This window comes from Chlamydotis macqueenii, chromosome 1 (genome assembly GCF_036417535.1).
Source record: "Chlamydotis macqueenii isolate bChlMac1 chromosome 1, bChlMac1.mat, whole genome shotgun sequence".
NCBI lineage: Eukaryota > Metazoa > Chordata > Aves > Otidiformes > Otididae > Chlamydotis > Chlamydotis macqueenii.
This window is the reverse complement of record NC_141556.1, coordinates 33,169,325-33,194,231: the sequence shown is the minus strand read 5'-3', so window position 1 is coordinate 33,194,231 and position 24,907 is coordinate 33,169,325. Positions and strand designations below refer to the sequence as shown.

The 24,907-nt window shown below is 39.1% G+C and overlaps 1 protein-coding gene across 1 annotated transcript in view; it reads left to right on the top strand.

Moving 5' to 3' along the window:
- The window catches only part of NELL2 (neural EGFL like 2), a 153,923-nt gene that overhangs the window by 86,835 nt on the left and 42,181 nt on the right, over positions 1–24,907 (top strand). The window contains exon 14 of the mRNA XM_086740018.1: positions 23,171–23,293. Coding sequence (XP_086596144.1) covers positions 23,171–23,293 — 123 coding nt within the window. The remainder of the gene's footprint in view (positions 1–23,170; positions 23,294–24,907) is intronic.

The window sequence follows — 24,907 nt, the reverse complement described above, 5'->3', positions numbered from 1 at the left end:
CCCAGGTACTGAGGTCAGGCTGACAGGCCTGTAGTTCCCCGGATCCTCCTTACGGCCCTTCTTGTAGACGGGAGTCACATCGGCAAGCCTCCAGTCCTCCGGGACCTCCCCAGATAACCAGGACCGCTGGTAGATGGCCGAGAGCGGCTCGGCAATCACCCCCACCAACTCCCTTAGCACCCTAGGATGGAGCCCGTCCGGTCCCATGGACTTGTGGCAGTCCAGATGGAGAAGGAGCTCTCTAACTGTCTCCACCTGTACCACAGGGGGTGTACTCGGCCTGGCATCCCAGACTTCCAGATTAGGGCATAAAGTGCCCTGAGGATAACTGATCTGCCTATTAAAGCCTCAACAATAGTTCCCGGTTCATCCACACCGGTCTTCTTTTTTCTGTCTGCGAAAGAAATTATATTTTAAAACCAATTCAAACACTTGATATGCAAAATATGTTTACATTCATATTTATGTAACATTCTGATTTATGTAATTAATGCAAAAAATGGGTATTGTAGGACATAACTTCTGCATTACTTTTTTTCTATTTTCTTCGAGATAGCTGGAAGCATCAGCTTATAGCATCAGTTCTCAGCTACTGCAAAGGTTAATATAAAGATGCCTCTTGCCAGCTGCTCATGAGAGTTGTGAGTGCAGAAGCCTCACACAGACATTTTTTGTGTGCAAAGGCAATCCAGAGTATTTTATGGGCACCTTGGTACCGCAGACGTACTACATTAACTGCCAAAGGCTCCGGGACTTACGTTGGTGTGGTTGTATGGTATGCAGTTCTGTTCAAATTGATAATTTTTGGTTTTTGCCAATGTTTGCAACTAAATTTAGTCATTCAACCCTCTTTTGCCTTCTGCAGAGGTTAACGTTCTTGACAAGTCTCTGTTTGCCTCATTGGCAAGTCTGAGTTTGACCTGCCAACAGAAATATCAAGAAAACCAAAGAGGAAGCAGATTTTTAATCCAGTTTGGGAATAAAAAGAACAAGGAAAATAAGCAACAACTGACCCTGTGTGTTACTAAATGTTAAATTATTAAGATATATTTCCAGTCACACTGTTCCTTGTAATGCTGTGTAATCAAATGCCGTTATGGAACTGTAGTTGTGCATAAAATAACTGACTTACTGTAAGCTGGGCCAGAGGCTCTGGTAGCGCATCCTTGGGAACGTTACTAAGAAGAAAGAAAATGTTCTGTAGCTTGGCATTAATATGTCATTGTTTGCACAGGATAGCTGAAGCACGGGAAGCAGGTGTTGAAAAATTATACCTGAACCGTGGTTAGGCAGGTTATGATGGGAGCGATGTCCACACAGCTTGCCGGCAGGCTCACGTAAAATGCCTTATTGTTCCATTCTATGCACGTGTATATAATTTAGCAGTCATTGATCAAAATAGAGAAGAGATACAAGATCAGTGACATTGAAGGGTTTTTCTCCTGTATGAGACATTTGAAAAGAAATCTGTGCTATCTATCTCTGTCAGAGTCCTGGGCACAAAAGACTGATTTAGGCAGCATATAGCTGCTTCCAAAACAGCTCCAATCTCTTTCTTCCTGGCATGTTTATTGCAAGTTTTACAATAGATCTGAATTACATTTTGATTTTCACAACAAAGGATGTAATGAAGACATCAATTTCGGATTTTGTTATTTGTATTCATCTTGGAAGCAAGACTCTCAGGCTTAGATTGAGTTAGTCACAACCATATTTACACAGAAATCTATTGTTCATGACTGATTTTATGTTCAGAAATCAATCATAGCTATGAGAAGGGGAGATGAGTCCTAAGCTGCACCCATATGCCAAATGGGTGCACAAACAGCAAATTAAAGGCATAAAAAATAAGCCCTAGGCTACCATGCTTTCACTGCATTGATATTGTCTCATTCCTCTTCCACTTTGCTTCGCAGAACTTGAAATGTAATGGTGTTGCACTGGGGGGAGGAAGGCAGAACATGGCATGCGTCTCTGCTGGGGTAGTTTTATATGTGTATAGCAGTAGGCTGCACCATCACTGTTAGATATGATTCAATCTGAATGCCTTAGTATTTTTCTGGAACTGTAACACTTAAATCCTTACTCTATGTGGGGTTGACAAAAATGCACAGGCTGTTTTCTTGGCTGGAAAAAAGAAAGTTTTCCTTCTAGAAACGAGGATGCAGCTAGTGTAACCTCCAGTCTTTCAGGCTGCTGTGTAATCCACAGCTGGTAGCGGTGTCCTGAGCAGCACAATACATATCTTTTCCTGTGCCTTTTTTTTTTTTTAATGAAAAAGGAAGAGGTTAGGAGATGAGACCTCTCTCTTTTTCACACTTGACTCTAACAGTGAGGAGTTCTGACTAGCCACAGCGGATGGTTAATCACGTTTAGTCTGAACAGATGTCTTTAGTTTCCTGCCTTGGGACCACTCACCTACCTAAGTAACCCATCAAAAATGGAGCAGAAGAAAGACGACCCTGTGAGATTTAGTGCATCTTCCCTAGATCAGATTAAGACAGAGGAAGATGCGTGCCATGGCCTGGAGAAACCATGGATTTTCTGAGCCCCCAATGTTTTTAAAGGCTCTGTTTCTGTGCAATCTCATGGGCCACTCTCTTCCCCCCCCAGACCCCCCCTGCTTTCCAGTCAGCAGAAGAGGGGGAAGTGACTCTCATGGAAGTGCTGGTGGTGAGGCTACTGCCTCTCCTGTAGGTGGGAGTCCCCGAGGTGACGTGGAGAAGTTAACGCAGCTGATGTTACCCTCCTAGAGAATTCCTCCCCAGGGCTTTTCCGTGTTTTACTCTTAGTGGTGCTGGAGAGGGGGCTCTCCATGAGTTCCCTAGGACGGTATCTTCAGTTGACTCTCTCTGTATGTGTGGTCTGGGTAAGATGATAAACGACCACATGTAAGATGGACCTATGGAGTATGGACTGTGTTAGTATAAAACCCAAACTCTTTGAATTTGTACATGCTGTCATCTATAGAGTTTAGTAAATTATCTATTTCTTGGGTTTTTTTTTCTTTTTTCTTTTTTTTTCTTTTCTTTGCTTTTTTTTTTTTGAGAGAGAGAAGTGCGTGATCTGCAACTTCGTACCCTGACACCGGTGAGGTTTTGCAATTGTGCTGTACTTTGGCAGGAAATACATGTGAATTTTTAACTGATTAATTATTAAAAGCATATCAGGCATGTTGCAAATTGTGGCCTACTTCTTCCAAGCATGGGCCGGCCACGTGAGCAGCTATGTCCATTCCAGCAGCAGTGCTGAGCTGTGTGGGACTGCTCCCGCATGCGGAGCTAGGTGCTCACGTACATGTTATAAGTGTGTGCAGATCTTGTAACTTTTTTTAATAACCATTTTGCTAAATCCATTCTAGACAGTTTTGTCTTTCCTTTTCATTTTCATTTAAGCCAAGTCATGCTGATTTTTTTGCTAGTGCTTGCTTTTAGAAAGAAAGAGTTTAGAAGCCAAAGGAGATGGCAAAATAGGTGGAGATTCTAAGTCTGTGAGGCTGTTACTGTGCATTATAGCTTGGTACCATCATTTTGGTACTCCTGGGTTTGTTTTCTGACTTCTAAAGAAAATTGTGAAGAATTTTTATAGAACTTACCATGACTGTGGTAGGAACATTTGCAGGATTTGTTTTCCAGAGTCTAAATAGATGGAAGGGATGGAGTACTTCTTTAGAAATAAAAGGATTGAGTGAAATAGGTGAATGGCTTTGATCTTTGGGCTTTTTGACTTGGCCACATGGAAAGCCTACTCAAAGCAATGAAAGTTGTGTTGAACTCACTGGGCTTTAACTGGGTGTATCCAGCTGGACATTGCTAGGTGTCCCTCCTCCTCCCCCTCAGCCTATCTAAGTCTTTATAAGTCTCACAGATTTTTCTAACAACATTTTTCTAAAAATGGCATCAATTCAGCAGCAATTATTTTTTTCTGCAATAGCCTCTCACAGTAAACTGAAGTCTAATAATTGTTTTCACATAAATTACCAAGAGGCATGGCGGTAGCAAGTTGAGTGACACCTGAAATGTTAATTCTTTGGAATACTGGCAGCTCTGCATATTTTAAAAATCAAATTAAATCACAAATCTGTTGCAAATTGGAAGGAATTCCAAGACCAACATTAAAATAATTAAGGGTCCAGGGAGACTGACTTGACATATGGGAAAGATTTAAGGAGAAAACTACACATTTAGCTGCATAATGATGATGAATGTGCAAAAAGTAGGAATTATTATAACAGTAATACTAATTAATGATTACTTGAGAGGTTTCAATAGTAAAGGGGAGAACGTAGGGGAAAGGCCTGCACCATTGCAGATCAGTGGCCAGTACTTTCTGACATTAGTTTTTCACGTCCGACTCATATTCTTTGCTCTTTAATGATACTGTGGGATGACTGAAGCAAATTCACCTCGACATAATGCATAGAAAGCAGATTGTCACATTTAGCCCATTCAGCACTCGTGCATCTGATACTCTCTCACCTATCTTTATGCTTTTTTTCCCGTCCAGCCATTAATGTTTTCTCACTGTGGTTTTCTGACAGGCCACATCATTGTGATTTATTTCACATTTGCTTTGCCCACAGCAATCCGACTTGTGTCCTTCCTAAGCCCTTCTGTTTGGTTCCATTCTTGTAAATAGCTGTGGCTTATAAATAACCTACACATCTGCTTGGATTTCAGCTAATGCCACTGGCGATGTCGCCACTTAAGAAAGATACCTGTTGGCTCGGTATTTTGCTAAGCATGGATACATGGTGGAGTTTTTGAGTGTGTGTTTGTATGGAAAAGGATTTTAAAGAAACATCACCGAAATACTTTTGTCTCCATGCTGGCACTGAGTCGGGAGATGATGGGCTAATGATGTTCTCCAGAGTGGGAGAATCTTTTCTTTTAGAACTGCCAAACTTCCTCTACTGCTTTTGAACATGAAGTATTAAAGGTATAGTTACAGTTCTCACTAGAAACTGAAGTTACCTTTACAGGCTTCTTTCTCTCCTCTCCCCATCTTTGTAAGTCTTAGTATTGGTTGTGTACATACGATAAAAAAAACCCCTGCTTTTTATGTGCCAGTGCCCAGTTTTCACTATCCTATCAGCCAGGAAATAAACACATCCCGTTTTTTGGGTTATGCTGTTGTTCTGACTAAACTACAAGTGTATAGCCGAAGGCTATACTATGCTTATGAGGAAACAGAGGCAGCATCTTTGCAATGCTAATGGAGCCCATCCTTATCCCCTGAGCACAGATGTCCCCACTGTGGGAACCACCAGCTTGGCATATGGAAGGACTTGAAATGCCAGTAACAGGGACCTCCGATTTGGTTGAAATAACACAGCTCATATAATATTTGTTATTCAGATCCCCAGATTATCAGGGGTTTTGCTGGCCCAGTTGTTACCCTCTGCTTCTTGCAAGATACAGCTATTTTTGAGAATGCACTCCCTGTCACATGTTTTTTAAATTAACATAGTACTCTGACACACTGAGGATGAATGATTCCTCTTGGCATCTAGAAACTCAGGTTCATAAAAGTACATCTGCCTGTGGGCTTCTGTGCAGATTTTACTGGTTTATTTTTGACTTCTAAATCCATCAGTTGCTTGGGACATCAACAGTCTGAGAAATCTTCTCTTCTTCCTTTACTGTGCAGCAGAAGTGACAGCCAATGGCAGGGATACTTGAGAAAAAGTGTTGTTGAATTGCTTGTGAGGATGCTGAAGGTAAAATCCATGTTTAATCCATAGGGCACAGGCTAGGTAAAATTCCAGACTTGCAATACCTTCCTTCCAGATATTTCCAGATATTCAGGAAAAGTTCACTGATGGGTTCTGCTGTAGGGCTGGAAATTGATTTGCACCAGTAACACTGGTAGGACTCCAGCTAGCTGTGAAGTGTGAGTATTTTAAATATCATATATGACTAGTTATTTTTGTTCCAACTTCACATTTCAGTTCCCACAAATGAGTTCTGAGAACTGAAAGGGAATACCTCTCCTTATTTAAAATGAAGATTAAAATCCATCTCACACATGAGGAATGTGGGCTATGCTTTAGCACCTGCACCAACCTCTTCCAAGAGGGCTTCCCATAGTTGCCTGGGCTTCCATGGAGGAAAGCTACTGTAAGACTGATGTAATCCAGAGTTGAATTAAGTCATCCAGGTTCTGTGTTTAAAGCTGCATGTTTGTCCTCAGTTAATTAACAGTATAAAATTGGCCTCCTTTTTCAGACACACAAGAGCATCCACAAGTCATCCTGAAGATAATAAAAGTTGAGAGAGTGCTTAGTACATTGGTAAATGAGGCCACATTTTAATAAGTGACTAAATATGGCCACAAGATGCAGCTTTATTCTGCGCTATTCTATATACCCTTTACCCTTCACTGCTGCAAAGAAGTTAAAAAAAAAAAAGTCTATGACCTCAGATTGGACATATGCTTATGGTGTACCACCTTTGTTACTTGACAATACAGTAATGTGAGACATGATGACAATAAAAAAAGCTAATTTCTTCCCATTTATTTCCTTATTTTGATGAAGTCAGCAGATTTCAAATTTTCCTCAAGTTCTGCAGCTTGTATAACAGCTGAGCTCCTTGACTGTGCTTAAATAAAGACAGAGTAATTGCACAGTATGGTGCAAGGGACAGAGCAATAAACAAGCATGCTGACAGGGGCTTGTAGCATCACTGCAGTGACATACTATGGCTTGAGTAAGGAAATGTTGTAGTCAGCAAAGCACCAGAGAAAGCATGCGGTTCTGGATGTATAATGATGTGGGCAAGGTGAACCATCTGTCTTTTCCATTTCTGATACTGGTGATCCCTCCTCCCCCCTTCTCTGCCAATTACATTAGAAGTAACGTGCATGCACATGCGTTGTCACACAGTGTAATCCAAACTCCACTGGGGCAATGGTGTCAGGGTTGCTGTTAGTAATAAACACTCAAGAATCAGCTTGTATGCACAGAGCATTTTTAACTCAGTTTCCATTCTGCTTTATAGTATGTCAGCCTACATGAAGCTCTCAATCCTCTTTCAGGATAAATTGTCTCCTGTATCCACTTCCTAGCTGTAAGATAATTCACAAAGCTAATAAAAGAATGATAATTCAGACTCAGCTTGTTGCTATGTGACGACATTACTAAGATAACAACACAAGTCATTTTTATCTATCTACTATATCTTCTACAATAGAATTCATTTATGCTTTATTTGGATTGAATTGGGTTATCATTGACAGCTTAGTTTGGGGTGTATTTAAACTTGGAATGAGACCTTTTTTCTTTCTGGAGGATACTTTTTAGGTCCCATTTCCTCCTTGGTTACTGACCCAGTTCGTAACAACTGTTCATTTGGCTATGCAATTATAGCAGGATTGATTTCTCAGCTGATCAAAATCCTACACATTTTTAAAGGGTCTTTGGTAGAATGTGGTTTGAAATGATAAACAGAAAATGTATTCTCTTGACAAAGATACAAATGTATGATCTTTCACAGAAATAATTCTTTTAACAAATATATCTGTATTTGGTATATGTGTTTTTGTATATCTGTATCTATCAATGCATTATAGAGCTGGATTCCCTATTGACCTTAGGAACAGAGGATGGTAAAAGGTCTCTAACAGATAGCAAAAGCAAGTCTCTAACTATTTTCCATTTCTACAATTTCCATATACTGTTTATAATCTTGTCTTTCTGCAGGAGCAGATATCAGAATTGATTATTTTGCTTTATGAGGAATATATTTTACATTCTTGGGGTGATGAGACATTTTTCAATATATAAATGAAGGTATAGGTATCAACTTGAGAATATACTCAGTTTGAAACAGTAACTCGTAAAAGAGTGAACAGAATAGACTAGAATGGAATAAAATAGACTTTTTAGTCAGAAGGGACCTACAGTGGTCATCTAGTCCAACTGCTTGACCACTTAAGGGACAAAAGCTAAACCACGTTGTTAAGGACATTGTCCAAATGCCTCTTAAACACTGACGGGCTTGGAGCATGCACCACCTCTCTAGAAAGCCTGGTCCAGTGTTTGAACATCCTCTTGGTAAAGAAATGCTTTCTAATGTCCGGTTTAATCTTCCCTTGGCACAGCTTTGAACCATTACCATGTCTCCTATCACTGGATACCAGGGAGAAGAGATCTCCACATCCCCACCTGTGAGATCTTTCTTTCATGTAAAAATTCTGAAATGACAATATTTTCAAACATTAACATTGCTTAATATTTATCTCACAGCGTTATGACAGACATCCAGCGTACCTACCATTTCTCAGTGTTCTGAATCCCTCTGCAGCTTCCAAGCACCCAGCATACCTTGACAGCTTCTGCAATGCAGTTATGTGCTGTGTCAGTACGATATGATTGGAAATTAGAGATGTAGGGGTATAGCAAAATTAACAGAGTATATTGTAAAAATAGACAATCTAACAAACCATATAGCACTGAATTATTTATTAATTTCCATAGGTAATTACATTGGCTCTTCATGTTAGAACTTTACTGAAGTTGACAAGAGAGGTGGAATTCAGTTTGCAGTTAAGACATCCAAATGTAGATGTCTTCATCTAAGTTCAAACTGTAATCAACAGAGGTCAAGGATTCAGCTAGATCCACCTCAATTGTCTATTTACAGGTTCTAGGCAGTTGTCATCATGGGATTAGCAGATCTGACACAAGACCTTCCTTGTAGGTTTTGCACTTTTGCATGACAGCTAGATGCAAGCAGAGTAAGTTACTTCTTTCCATGGGTTTGAGCCTCTTATCTGTGGGCAACTCAATACCATGTTAGGTATCTGTTTCACACTTGTTGAGATTTGTAGGTTACATTGACTGAAAGGGGAACGTAGATGTCTATAGCAAGATCTGGTTGCCCAGTTGTAGATCTAGTGCCTTTTAAAACTCTGTAGTGTGTCCTACTGCCTCTCCAACTGCTGTTACAGTCTTCCTGTAGAGCTTCATGCTATGACCTTTGCTGATGTCTTGAATACAAGTGTGGTATCAGGCTAGATGTGACTTTTTAGCTAGGTGTGTTTGTGCAGTGGAATCCTGCCCAGTAGTGCACATGTAGACACTTAAATTTAAATACCTTAATCTGGAGCTGAATTGCACCCAAGATTACCAGCAGCCAAACAGCTGCAGTTTTTCTTTAGAAGAGTTTAAGAGACTGAAGAGTACATGGGGTATTGTCTGGTCGAAACTCACTTCATCCCAATACTGGATGGTAGTTGTGGACTGTGGGAATTAGGATGATGGCAGTGAGATGATGACTGGTATTAATTAACTGCAACATGACATCCTTTCACAGCTGGACCTCCCCTGGCCCATCCTTCTGTGGATGATTGCAGACTGTGAAAGATAGACTGCAAAGATCAGGAAACGCAATAGGTAGCCATGAGGACAGTTTCTTTGAAGTTGTAAGGATCTTTCTGGCTCAGGAGATGGGAATGTGCTGCTGTCTCACTGAGCGAGCCAGAAGTGAACGAAGTTGGATAGCCGACATCCATCATGTCAGAGCCAGCTGGTGATTGCCTCGTGCTGGGAGAGCACAGCCTGTTCTCAGAGGAACTCTAGCCAAGGTCAGTGAGAGACGGGAGCTACTGTATGAAGCAAGACAGTTTTTTAAAAAAGGAACAGCAGAGTTATTTAAGGTTATGTGGTCATGCTGTATTGGAGTCAGCAGTTTTCTGCACATTTACAGTAAAATCAAGGTGACTGTAGCCATTATATAAATTAGCCAAGTTTTGAGGGTAGTAGATACAACTGGCAGTATCTGGTTATAATGTCTGTCAGTCTGCTGGCATTCTACTGTTGAAAAACATTTCCGGTCTTAGGATAACACAGTTGTAAGAAAAGGCAGAGGATAGATAATTGTCTGTCAAGACTCATAAAAGGAGACATAATATTTTTTAATTTTGCCCAGGGCTTCAGAAGCCTTCTCTTTAAATAATAATTCTTGAATAAATATGGAAGTTTCGTGTTTGGACAGATATGAATCCCTGAATTATTTCTATTCAGACAATCTGTGAGCATGGGAACTTTTAATTCTTCATACTTTGATTCCCATTGCATGCTACACGGCATGTCCAGTAGTCGTTGACTCCTGAAACAACTTAGAAGTGTCCTTTGTTTTTCAGGAAACGTTTATAGGAGATTAACCTGCTTTCTGCTAAATGGCAGACTGTTTCCTTAACTTGTGTTTTATACTGTCAGTCATTGTAATTTAGTATTTGTCATCTGTTCTGACAAATCCTTGCTAGGTTTGTCTCTGTGATAGATCTTTATCAATATTACTCCCTTTTGTCAGTCTTTTGGACTGATGATTTTTGACTTAAAAAAACCAGATGTACTTTGCTACATCAAACTGCTTCTTCAAATTAAAAATTAATTTCTACACCCAGAATAATTCAGAAACAACCTTTTGGGTTACAACCCTTTCTTCCACCATGTGCTTGAGTAGTGGCCTTACTTGTATACAGACCCCTTGACCACAGCAGGAATTGCATCCTTGCTAGTCCTTCTTTGCACATCGAATTGTGCTGAAATGTAGCCTGAAATGCGCTGGTGTGCAAAGTAAACATATTGGGCTTATCCGCTTCACTGACTCATCTGGTGTCTGTGTTCCTGTGCGTAATCCCAAAGAAAACTTATATTTTTGGTTCTGCATGTAACTTCTGATTCACACTGAAATGTACTGATGATTCTGCTGTCAGGCTGTGGCTGGTCCTGCACGCACACATAGCGTGGAAGCTAAACTCACACTTTTTCTGCCCTTCTGTTTCTGTCTAAAAGTAGTTTCAGTTCCAGAATTTGCTCTGTCTGGGTTTGCCAGTTCATCTAAATGAATAAAGACAGAGTGATTGGCAGGACCTCTCTGCAGCAGTCAGGATGAGTGGGCCAACAAGAAGGAACAAATACCACCTACTGAGAAAATATGTTGGAACCCATCCTTAGGGTTTTTTTTCTTCTGATGACAGAAGGAAGACTGACCAAATCATCATCATTAATTTGAAAAGTCACATTGATACAGAGGGAAGCATCACTGTCTACGCTGTGCTCTTGTACAAAAGAATCCTAAAGTTCGTGGGTGAAATGTCACTTTTAGGAGTGAAATACATATTGTGAAGCAGTGTTTCTGAAATTACTTTGTCTATGAAGATACGTGATATTTTTCCTGAGGACATTCTGAGTACACAGAACTGTTCTGTCTTGTCCTTTTTTTTTTTTAATTGTTTTAAAAGAAAACACTAGAGGTTCTGAGGCGTCTTCAAGACTGAACTAGAAAACTGAAACCAGAAATTATTTCAGAAATGGTAATCAACTTGCTTTCTTGAAGTCAATCCCCTTCACAATTTATGTAGTCAAATGTGCAAAAATTGAGGCCCTTCCCATCAAATATCAAAACATCTTAAAATCTTCATGTTTCTCTTGAGAACCAAGAGCTCTGTCAACAAAGCTTAGCAATAAAATAGGAGGCTGCTCTACCTAAAAGGTTTGTAGGAGTTCTTGTAGGAGTGATTTTTTTCTTTCTGACAAGCTTCCAAATAATCTTAAAAAGACTATATCTGTTTCCTACTGTCATTATATGCTGCAATCTTTTCACATAATCTTAAGCATCTTCTTAGGAGAAATAGCACAAGCAATTGTATCTGTTTTATATTTTAAAACTGAAAAATATTCCAGGGAAATGCTTGCACTGAGCTAGCTTGGTTAGCGTGTAACTCACATTGCTCAAAATCAAAACTCACTGTTGTCTTCTGTAGGCGTTCTTTAAAATTGTCACAAGAAGGCAATGAGAATTAAGTATTTTAATGTTTTATCACTTAATTTTTTTACCTCATGTTTTGCTATAAGAATAAGCGCTTTGTGAAAATGTCAATATACTTATTTAATTGCATTTTATTCCTTCATTTTATTTACCTGTTTCAGTGTGTTTCCCTTCCAATATATTAATAAAAGAAATGAGCATTTGATTTAAATGGGAAACAGAATTGCGTTCTGAATACTTACTTTCTAATGCAATGTAGTATTAGAGTGGTAGACTGTTTAATCATGCAATAAAAGCTGAATTTATACTATCCCAAATATCTGTCTTGGCAGATATTGAAACTAATTTGTAAATACTTCCTAAGTTAATGTCCAGGTCAAATGGAATTGCAGATTTGGACTGGACTGACAAAGATAAGCAGTTCTGAGTCACACAGACCAATCACCAGGGAAAATATATTGTCAGCAACAGTAATTACAGCAGGTAATTGTGTCATTTACCCTGTTACAGACCACTAAATGTGATGAGTTTGGAACATACCAGCTGTCACACAGTGTTAACTTTGATGTTCAGGGTTTGGAAATGTGTAGTAGAATCTTTTAATGACAGTGCATTTGAAAAAAAGAAGATAAAGGTTTCACACTGTTCAAAGTGGGCATAAATGGCCAGTTATTTTCAAGGTAAGAGGATTGATTTCTGGAAAGGTGGGAGTCCATCAAGAGTAATCTCTTTTAATTATTTTTCTGTGTTTTTAATACATTTGGAGTGTGCACATGCTTGGTGAGGAGAATTTATTACCTTGTTCCCAGCAACTAAGAAGGTGGACATGGATGTAGAATTCAACTTAACGTCTGTCTACATAATTTTAATGTTTGAGAGGTAAACAGAAATTGTAGTTGGTGGTAGCCTGAACAGATATTCTAATCTGGTTTGAATACCTTGTGTTTGTTCACTTAGTACACCTTCCATGGAGTGGGCTTCATCTTAGTTTGAAATCCTTCAAAGTTGTTCACAGCATCTCAGCTTAAATCCTAACTTTTCTAATGAGGAGACATGTAAAGGAAGTAGGATTACATAGGTGACGTCATCGTGGGATGACGATAGTATTAGGGAAACGGAATATCTGATCAGAGTTTACTTTTTTCCTTAACTCCGAGGTTCGATTCTAAATTCATATTTTGAGTATTTGAGACCTGAACAATATTGAAGACTTAATGTCATCCGTGGTTCTGCTTATTAGAGGAATTCATGGGTTTCTTAAATAGGACAGCAGATTTGATGACAGAATTTTTCAAGATATGTAAAGTTTGCTAACATATGCTTATGCAAATATTTATGTATTAGTATAAACCGTACTTAAGCATCCATATGTGTAAGTACAGAAATGATTATTTGTGAGCTTGATTGGCACTAACTGTTGAACTGTGGCACAAAAGCATGATGTAATCTACCCATGAAAAAAAATAAGTTACCCTATGTCACATTTCATACCATTTTAGGGGGGACAAGGCAGATAAAAGCTAGTTTCATTGCATCTCTGTTACTATGCTGTGTTGGTTTTTGTTAGAAGCAGTGCAGACGGCTCTGCAGGGTATCCTGGCATCAGGGGCTACGACTGAGCTGCAGAAGCCAGGAGTACCACTGAGGCTGAGTATGTCTGTTAGATCTTCCCTGATGCTATGCTCTGGTGAGAACTGGCTATACTGTTCTCTCCAAGAGCTTTTGTTTCCAGGGAAGGCAGCTTAGGTGCAGTGTTTGTGAAGGATGCATTTGCTGTGCTGGTTTGGTGCGCCTCTGTAAACTACCAAGGAAGATGTGCCCTAGGGAAAATCAGGAGCATCACTAGAGATGGTATCAAGGCTGACCTGAGGGCAGAGCATCAATATTGTTCTGCTTTACCATCACTGAAGCGTATCTTTGTTCCCATTTTCAAGTAGAGAACACTTTTCAAAATTACGTGAGCAATGCTGAAGGAAGGCCTACTCCCCCATTGAGCTCAAGCACTGCAGTTGCCTTATCAAAAATAGTACTGTCCCGCTTGATACCCAGTGAGTCACCGGAGTGCCTGTGTTGCAGTACTGCCAGGGAAATAAGAGCAACCATCTAATGCGTTAAGAAAACTCCCTGCTGCATAAGGGGAGAGTAAAACCATTTTTTCCCCTAATCTTTATGGTTAGGGAAGTTGCTCCAGATTCCTGCAGACAAGAGTAGGATCAAAGCAACAGCAGCATTTCATCCACAACTGTAGTGCCTCTCATTTACTTCACCTGACAAGCAGTGTCGTGGATGATGGCAGTGGTGCTGTATTTTGTAACTGTGATTTCCCTTGGAGTCCCTGGAATGAGTTGGCAGACTCTGGTCATGATGGTGTCCCCAAAAGTACAGAAAAGGGGTACCAGCTGTCTTCAGAGAGCTTTGAGTACATCTACAGTGTATCAAACCAACTTTGGACAGTACTTGATTGCTGAGTCCTGTTGTATATCCATCCTTCTGTTATCTCCATGCTGGAAAACTGTGTTGCTCCGAGGTTTTTTGTGGAGCCTTCTGGTTATGTAGGTGGTCTGTAAGTTGTTACTAGTGAAATACAAGAAGAGGCAGCAAGTTAGGAGCCTCAGCAGTTGGAGAGTCACTTTCCTGCTTTCTTTGCATAGCAGAAATATGTGTAGGATGGAGGCCAAATACCCAATACATGTATCTGTTGCTGGTGGCAGACTTGTATAGCATGGAGCCTTTTAGTAAGGAAACAGTACATTAAAAGGGTTGGCATTAGGAGAAGTAAAATAAACATTTTTCAGTTGGCTGGGGAAATTGGAGTAGGATATTTACAGCTCTAGTCTGGCTATTCTACTAGCAATCAAGTAGGGAGCGCTACTATAGATGTAGAATTTTCTATCATTGTCACTTTTGACAACATAATAGAAGATTTTGAAAGCATCAGTTTATCATAAGTGCCTGGGAGATTTTGTGTACAATACAAGTTGGAATTTAAAAATATTTACCTAGGAACAAATAATGTATATGGCTAGCTAAAAAAAAATAAAATAGTAAAATGAATTTATGGAGGAAGTCTAAATGATTAAATACCTTTTAAAAGATAGAAACCTTATTTTAAAATGTCAGTGGTAAAGAGATATTAAGAGATTGGTTTGAATTAAGGCAAGAAAGAAGTGGGTGACAAGGTCACCGACCTTATGTGTAGAATGAAGTCTCTTAAGGTGGGATTTTCAAAATCTTTCTACATTTGCGTTATAGTCCTGCCATTGAAATCAGTGGGAGTTACAGATTTTCCTTTAGGGGAGACAGGCCTGTGGTAAGTGCTTTAGAAAATCCTTCCCTTAAACTTTTCTGTTCAAGGAGGAATATAGAAAATGGCAGTCATGAAGGAAAGTGGAGATAAATTAAAGTTTATCTAACTTTAGCTGTCATACTAAATATTCTTCAGTATATTTCCTCTGCCTAACTAGTCAAAAAGTGTAAAAATTCACAGGATGTTACATGTAGTAACACTGCTTAATATTACAATAGAAGCCTCCACAGGGGGAGTGTATTTCACAAAAATGTCTCGTTCCATGAAATCAGAAATCACAATTATAATGCACGTTTTGAAGATTGTGAAGCTTAGGTGGGTTTAAGAAGGTTTAAGTGATTTGCTCAAAAACTGTGGAGGAAAATGGAGGACTAATGGTAGGCCTGTCTTGAAATATGTATTTAACCCATCAACTTGTCTGTTGTGGCTGAGGCCAAGAGTATCTTTCTCTTCCCTGAGTTCCAGGAGATCTTGGCACAGATTCTTGGTGTGCTGATACCACGGGAAGGATGAACTGGTCAACACTCAACTGGTGTGCCAGGCTTTTCAAGTTGAGTCCTAGGGGAGAGTGTACCTCACTTAGAGCCATAAAATCCATTATTAGAGCTACAGAATATGGAACTACTCGTTCCTCCCAGAACAGGAATAACCAAAAAATAAAGAAAAGAGATTCTGTGCAAAGAAAAAAGTCTTAAAGTCAAAGTGTAGGGGAAAATAGTATACTCCTCTTGTAGGCTTTGGTGTGTGAAATAGTTTTCTTTAGATGAAAGTCTGTTGTGAAATAAAATGCAAAATTGAAAATCATCTTTGAATAAGTTTAAAAAAAACAGTGTTTACTAGGATTAAAATTTCCCATATTTTTGTAAGTTACATTTTCATACAAATATGCAGTATTTCTCTAGGAGTTTTTGGTCCCAGAATCTTTCTTGTGTTCTCCACATTGGTAAAGAACAGCACACATGTTAAAAGCTTTGATTCTTCTAGAGAGAAAAGAACTTCATGATTGGAAATGAGAGGTGTTTTAGGGATGGATTTAATCATCACATTCATTATCAGGGTTTGTGTTTTTGTGAAGCAAACTGTACCAGTTCCAAAAGTCCTGCTCAGTCCATGCCTGTCTCAAGTCTCATCAGAGCTACAGCCACCTCAGAGCTTTCTCCAAAGGCCTCCTAACTTCACAGGCAGATGCAAGGAGAATGAGTGCTTGTTCCTGGTAATGTTTTCTCTTCATCAAGTGTTTTTTTCATCTGCTTTTAATCCTGCATCAATAATTGCCAGTAATATAGATGCCCTGTTATATCTTCCTAGTAGTATAATTAAGATGCAGTTCTGGAGCTTTCTCATAATGGACATGAAAAGGAACACTGGATTTTTGGCCATATCCCCGAGTGGATTTTCTTCCTAAGGTTTTGTTATAGTTTTCTTATTTTTCCTTTTATATCAAAGGAAAAAGCACCAAATATAGAATAAGTAAACAAGCTAATAGATAAAAGAGAGAAGTAGACATCTGGATGAGATGATGGCAGCTGTTCTCCCTGAAGAACAACAATGGACTAAGTAATTACAGACAGACACAGCATTTCGGAAAGCAGGATGGTCTCTAAACAGACCTTGAAAATAGAACATGCACATGCCAGAGCTGTTTTTATTATCAACATAATTAAGAGAAAAAAGTAGGAAAATTCTGGATGTAGATGTACAGAAATTGTTGCTTATGGCTGCAGTGAAGAAAATATTAGAAAATGAGGACCAAGAGCATCATGGATGTATGGGAGTGGATGAAGGTGAAAATCAGTCAAGTAATAGGATCAGCAGTGAATAGACCATTGTAGGGAGACCTGGCTTTTGAACTGAGGGCAGCTGCTGTGGTCATTAATTAATGATTAATGATTTCAGTGTTAACTAAGGGTAAACTGTGTGATGGTAACTTTATGTGTAATTAAAGCATGGGTTCCATTTTACATTTGAATTAGGGAATATCTATAGAAAAATGAATTGGAGCATACTTGAGTTGGGGAATATCAGTACAAAAACTTTACATACATATATGGAAAACATAGCATAATCAACCATAAATTTACAGCATTTACTCTTTGAATATAATGTGCATATACTGAGACTTTAAGTAACCCTGCCAATTAGAGTTTAAACTAGTTAATATGAAGTCTTAAAGAAATTAACCATCTGTCGTTTCTCAAATGAGTCTTCCAAACTACCCATATAATTACTACTAATTTTTGTCTTCTACATGAACTATACCAGGGAAAAAAGCTTGTAATTAAGATAAACTGTAAGTGGGCATTTAAGTGTGTCAGCAATTGATAATTCAAGTAACTCTTATCTGTTGTCACTGCTGTGACTGTTGTCACTGTCATGTCAGATTGCCAGCTGGTTGCCGAATCAATGGGAAAGAGACAGGAGGCTGAAAGTAATTTGAGTTCAAGAATTCAGAGGCATTGAAAGGAGAAAATACCTAATATATTTTCTTTATTCAAATTATTTTAGTTTAATTCTAGTCCATGAGTTCCTCACTCAGAAATGAATATCTGTTGCATAGTGTTACAAGATTACAGTTGGAAGGGTGTGTTTTATGTATATATTGGGAACTTCTATGTGTTTCTGTGCCTTAAGCGTCATCTCAGCTCTTATTTTCCAATGTTAGTAATGGATGGTTCAGGAAAACTGCCAGCATAATATTCTTTACCCATAAGTAAGTGATGCAATTCAGTCATCATTCCTTTTTGCTGCTGGACTGGATTGTGTTTATTGGTTTTGTTTTTTTTTTTTTGTTAGGCATTTGCAGAATTTGGATGTGTGAGGCAAATATTGGGAAGGCTTGCCGTACACAAGTAGGAAATGCTCTACAGATTTTTATTTTTTTTTAAAGCAAGAAATACACAGTAGGAAGGATAGGACTGATGTTGCATGGTGCTAGGAAAATAAGAGGAGGAGTAGCTGACATGCCTTGTAGGCACTATATTAAATTTTGCTAAGATCGGCAAGAATCTCTGCACAGATAGTAAACTTGGTAAGACCGATCCCCCAGCTGTCATTGCATTGTCATACATCACAGGAATTGGTGGATCTTGATTGTTTTATGCCAGCAGTCTCTGGGATGTACTAGGTGAAGTACCAAGATGCAGTACTTCACTCTAGTATCCTGAAGTAACAACATTTTTGTCAAGCAAACCATATGGAATATTCTAGAGTAGTATTTCAAAATGAAGCAAATTAAAATAAAGTACATCAACTTTACTGTAAGCATATGTGTATATGTATGTGTGGCATAAGTGTATATGTATTTTTGTGTGTGTATATAATCTATTTGCCGCACACCTAAATGCACATAAGTGAATTAATTGCCTCATCACATAACTTTTAGCAGCTCTAAGTCATCTGTGTCATAAGGACTATTTAATGGAACATTCGTACACACTTACTGTAGCTATTATTATTACTGTGGAGCAATAGCAGAGTTTAGAGTTGAAATTTTTTTTTCTATCTAGAAAGAGCTAATTCCAGAGATAGTTTAGTCACTATAAATACTGTATTTAAGCTTTGGTTGATTCTTAATCAGAACAGAGATTTTATGAATTTTAACACTGTTGAGCATAGAGTCCTGAACAGTGCAAAATGGAATTTAGATATATTAGATAATAAAGCTTTAGAAGTGATCATTGAAACCAGGGCATTTGTTTTTTACAGAGTGTTTATGCAAATTCAGATGTGTTAATCATTAAAATCTCTTTGCAAAAATCATTTTTGTTTCCTTGCCTCTGTAATACTGTTGTACCTGGCTTGTTCCCATCATCATTACGATGTGCAGTGAAATAAGTACAGGACTTTTGCTAAATGTGTCACACAATTTGTAAAGATGCTTAAAATAAATGGCCTCAGTGTTGCTTCTTGCAGCATCAGAAATCTATTTGGGCAGTACTGAAGATTCTAAATAATGCAAATAATGTTTCTATACTGGTTTTTTTTTTAATTTAAAAACCATATTAATGGTTCTCTTTAAAAGATTCTTTTATAAATTGCTTTTTTGGTTCTTTGTAACGCACAGTCCTGTCTGCTGCTACAGTTCCTGGTTTGATATTTAAGATTGCTGAACCCAATGTGCTCCTTTATTTAAGGGAACTTTCCAAGTGTTTGATTAAAAGAAGAAACCAAAGTGATAAGCATGAATTAAGGAAGTGTTATCAACAGAGCACCACCCTTTTTATTACAAATAAATATTTCTATCTTTAATAAAGCTGGACAGTCTGCCTTGTTATTAACAGAGAATTTTGGAAGAAGCTGTTTCTGATGGTCTTTTAAAATTGGTATGGATAGTGTGCCATGTGTTGGAAAAGTGAATGTAGTAAGATATTTTATGTACAGGATTTGTTCCAGTGTAGTTTAACATTTCTAGTCAGTCTGTAAAAGAGCACGTCCTGCAGTGTAGGCTGACTGCTCTTTAAAGTGCCTCTCTAAGAAGGAATATGTAGAATTACTATGTTTAAATGTTTTTAACTGTGTTATTGAACCTAAGCTCAAATGGTACAGGGCAACAATCTAGATGGAATGTAAAACATCCTGATTATTTTCTGCTGATTTTTCCCATTCCTATAATTTTAAAATCTCCGCTTCTTTAATTGAATCACAAAATTTCCTTTTACTCTGAGACATTTCCCTCCTACAAATGATGTGTAAACTTCAATCCAAGAATCATTTATCAGACCCATGAATTTTTCATGAGCTGCTAATATTTGATTTAAATAAAAATAGACCTGAGGTTTGAGCAGATAACCACAGAAGCAGAAGTTCTCACTATTCTGATACAGTTTGGGTTATGTGCTTGACCCTCCTCCTGAAATGTTAGCAAGCATCCTCCATTAACTTTCTTATAGAAGGATAAGAAACACTGAAGTATTAAAGTAGAATAGAAAACCAAGCGTATTATCTTTGAATCCAAGCTCCCTTACATAGCCAACAGAAAGTTAACTTTCTTGATACTGTACGCTTTAAGAAAATTCAGTCTTAAAAGACTCAATAGTTTTTCTTAGCCCAGAGAGTAAATATTAGGAAGGCACACTCAAGTGTGACAGTCATCTTTTTATATGAAGGACACATATCCATGCAAATGGTTTTCAAGGTCTCGGTACTGCAAGGTGTTATAAATGTGGTTAATACCTTGTTGCACTGGAATACCAATAGCAAGATTGCTTGGTGTACATCCCAGAGCACTTGCCCTGCCTGTGGGTGCCTTGATGGACTTTCAGAGCTGTTCCAGCCGTGTTCTTAGAGCCGGTCCTCTTAGTGTGACAGTCTGTGATGACCTGCTTTCCTCGAATATCCTCTTACCCAGAGTAAAGAGCTGCCATATGTGCCAGGGATGCTTTTGGATGGCTGTACTTCCTCACTAAGGATGATATTTCATTTATCAAATTCAGTGATTTGAGCTGAGTTTACCTGTGTGATGTATTGTTGTATAGAATCATTGAATCATTTAGCTTGGAAAAGAGCTTTAAGATCATTGAGTCCAACTATAAGCCTAACACTGCCAAATCCACCACCACGTCCCTAAGCACTACATCTACACATCTTTTAGATACCTTCAGGGATGGTCACTCCACCACTTCCCTGGGCAGCCTCTTCCAATGCTTGCTAACTCTTTCAGTGAATAAGTTTTTCCTAGTAGCCAATCTAAACTTCCTGTGGTGCAACTTAAGGCCATTTTGTCTCATCCTATCACTAGTTATTTGGGAGAAGAGACCAACACCCACCTCACTACAACCTCCTTTCAGGTAGTTGTAGAGAGCAAAGAGGTCTTCCCTCAGCCTTCTTTTCTCCAGGCTAAACAACCCCAGTTCCCTCAACTGCTCCTCATAAGACTTGTCTCCAGACCCTTCACCAGCTTCGTGGCCCTTCTCTGGGCATGCTCCAGCACCTTAATGTCTTTCTTGTAGTGAGGGGCCCGAATACCTGAGATACCAAAATAATGGCTTTGTGAGATATTTTGGCCTGCTGGGTGCATAATGTTTCTCACACTTCCGTACTTATTTTCATGTTGTATGTTATATAGAACCTTAAAAAATGAGAAAATAATATATATTTAATACTTAAATGGCATATAATATTTAAATAATATAATAATATTAACACAAACTAAGAAAGTTAGAATATTATTGCAGTACAGATAACAGTTTTTACTGAATTTGCATGGTTATGACTTTTATTTTTCTTTATTTTATGGACTGTTTTAGCATAAATACTGTATCAGCCAGCATGAGAGATTTCACTATGTTAGGAGGTCGGAGTCAAATATTGTAACTGGATTTTAGAGGGGCTGGATCATTTAGTGAACAATAACAATTCTAGTTATTCATGCTGAGAGCGAAGTAATTAAATCTTGTGCTTCAGGGCAGAGGCCTCCAGCCCGTGCTCTGCTGCATCCAGCGAGCGACTCAGCCCAGTAAGTGCCGATGCCTCGGTACTGAGGATTGGTAAGAGCATTGTTGGTGATATGAGACACATAAGTCCTTGTTTAGAAGAGGCGTATTAGGTTACTGTTACTAAAAGACGAATAAATAGACAACAACAGCAAACCCACAAAAAAATAAAACCTAAACCTATGTCATGTTTAAAATTGATTAGTTACGTTGTGGTGAATTCTTTCCCCCTTTTAAACAGCAGGTACTTGCCATGACTAGAGGACAATTTACATCTAGTGATCAATTAGAGATGTGCCATTCTGCCAGTTTTATACTCCTACAGTTTATGGGCAGTATTGAAATAGCAACCTGAACATTTCCATAGTGATTTGCAAATGTTAAGAAATTAATTTTCCTGACAACTCTGTGGGGTGTGTGCAGACTTCAGCTCTTTATTTATAAAAGGGAAGATTCAGAGCAGTGTGACATACCCAAAACTGGGGAAGAAAGAGCATCTGATTCCAGATTTAAGACTTGTGTCAGATAGCCAGAACTGGCATAAGCTGCACTAGTGAAATTTGCTAAAATCTAGGCAGAATGATGGCTATGAAAACGTCACATGTAGGTTAGTCCATGTGTGCTAATTGGAATCAGGTGCCTTTGTGTTCCCCAAACAGTCAGTTTTCCTGAAATTAAAAATTCAGAGATCTGAAATTATTTATGGATAGATGAATACTGTTGACTCAAAGAAAATTTAAGGAATATTTCCAGAAGATGGAAACATTTAATTTGGATGCCTACAGACTAAGATATTGCATTTTGAAAATACCAGAGCATCTCATGTGGCATTTTGAAATGACAGTTCAGAGTATCTTATTTTGAATTTGCATTTTCCATTTCTTAAAAACCACAAACTAAAACAACAAGATGTTCAGTAACCTAAATACTTTATACTATACTTTTTTTTTGTTTGTTTCAGATTAAACAGTGCATTGCAAGTTAAAATCGTATTGTCATGACTTTTCATTGATTCCCAAAAGGTGTATTTCCCAGTACATTGAAGTCTAGTCACCACCCTGAGGAGTCCCATCATTGCACTGTGGTGCTAGGACACACTGTGCCAGAAACCCCTTGAACAGCAGGCAGACCTTTGTGTTTTGGGTTACTTATTTCACCTAAATAAAGTGCTGCATACACACCGAAGGGAAGGAAAACATGGGCTACGTTTTGAAGTCCTGCCTTCTGCTAACCGTATCTTTTGCAGTTTGGAGCGTGTGACTCACACCATTAGTCAGCTTTCTGAAGGAAACCCTATGAATCCCGTAGAAGATAAACCTGCATGAATAAATTATACAGTAGGACTAGCATATGGATTTTCAGTATGTTAGCTGGCTCTTTGGCAAATGTTCACAAGAACACTGTAGCCCACATGGAAAGTATAATGATGATGGCTCCCTGCTGATGAAACTGGAGTTATACTGCAGCACAGTTATCACATACTAGTATGTGCTAAAAATACATACACTGGCTATCCCATGGTTACGTGTTCGTACAGCCCTATTGTCAGTAGCCACTGCTGTGTTTGTCTCTTTTAATGTCGAAACCTATTCAAAGCTTTTATTTTGTTGTGTTTTAAAACTTTGGGACTATCCTATTCTTGCTTCACTTTTCAGAGCATGATGAATGTATAACGAACCAGCACAACTGTGATGAAAACGCGCTCTGTTTCAACACCGTGGGTGGGCACAACTGTGTCTGCAAGCCAGGTTACACGGGAAATGGTACCATCTGCAAAGGTAAGCTGCTGAAAACCTCAGGAGTGTGTCAGGCTTTGAACTGGATGAGATGCTTTGTCATAGCTGATGCAAATCTGTTTGCGTACCTTGAAGACGATAGACAAAATGCTAGGATAGGATTTAGGTCCTGCATCTATAAGAGCATCTTCGTAGGCAGATATAGACTGACTTTGCATTTGGCAGAGTTCACAGTAATTTGAGGATGATGCATACCTAAGTTAGTATGCTTTAAAATTTGGTGTAATTATGTTTCATTTCTGTCTCAAGTTAACAGTTTTTATACATGCTACAGCATTCAAGGAAGGCACGGTTACCAACGAAGTTACAGCTGTGAAAACATTGTCAGGTCTACATTGTCCACGGTCAATCACTTACTATTTTGCTTGGATGAACTGAAAGTTGTTTGGTATACTGTGTCTTTTTATTGGAAATGAGAAAAGCAGCAGACATGCGTGCACAAAACCTTTGCTACACACGAGTTGGTGCCTTGTTTTCTAACATTCTCGTTCGCTGGTAAACATTAGAAGTTATATTACTGGTCTTAAAAAGATGCTTTCCTAGGGATACAAAGCTGCTTTTATTTCTGCTGCATTTCATATCAGAGGAGGTGATACTTAATACTTGGGCCGAAATCCTTGGAAGTCCTCAGGCTCTGAGCATAGGATTTAGAGGATTCTTGAAAACAACAGTAGTGTAGCTGTAGGGGAAGTGGCTCAGATGTGAGAAGTGGTCTCGCTGCAGCAATAGCATGCCCAGCGTTCCTTGAAATTGTGCCTCAGTCCTCTTGATCTGTCAGCAACCTAGAATTTCTTTAATTTCTAGGCCTGATTAAGATCTTAGCACTAGTTATCCTTCACAGTATGATTTTTCTAAATATTCCTGACATAAACAAGCTCTTCATAAAGCACAGCAGCCTAGTCTGCTTCCAGTCAAACACATGGGTAGAGGGGGAGATGTCAGCAAACACGCCCTTTTATGCTGTGTTCCCTCCTCTGGGGAATGGAAAAAAGTCTTAGCCTGAGGAGCCGCTCCCAGAGCCACTCCTATCTGTGCAGCTCACTCCTGTGCTGTGCTTGGGAGTATTCCCCAGTCCTTCTGCTGGAGGTGTGTCAGTTTACAGAAAGGTAATTGAGATTTCTTTGGGTCAAGGAGAAGGTGCATAACCCTAGAGCACAGCGTTCGGCTCTTCTGTTGCCTGGGTGAGAACTCTGACTGTAGGTCTGACATTTCAGAGGGCACCTGGCCCCACTGTCAAAGAAAAGGGCATCCTTGCCTCCCTCCTTTTTCAATACTGAAAAGACAGTATGCAGGAGAAGGCCTGAGTTTGTGCATCATGATTTGAGAAATGTATTTCTCTGCAGCCCTGGCTTGGATGCCAGCAACCTTCAGAGACACCTGGATGTGCCTCTTGTCCCCATGGCTTTGGCAGCTTTTCACTCACTGTGCCGCAAGCCGTGCTCCCATGCACTGCGTCGTCCCGCATCAGGAACCTCAGATGTCTCACCCGGTGCCAGGGGTCTCACGTCACGAGGCTGGTGCCTGTAACCTCAGAGCTGGGAAGCTCGAGTCAGTAACACTGATGTTCTCTCTCAGATGAGCCTTAAGACCCCCTCA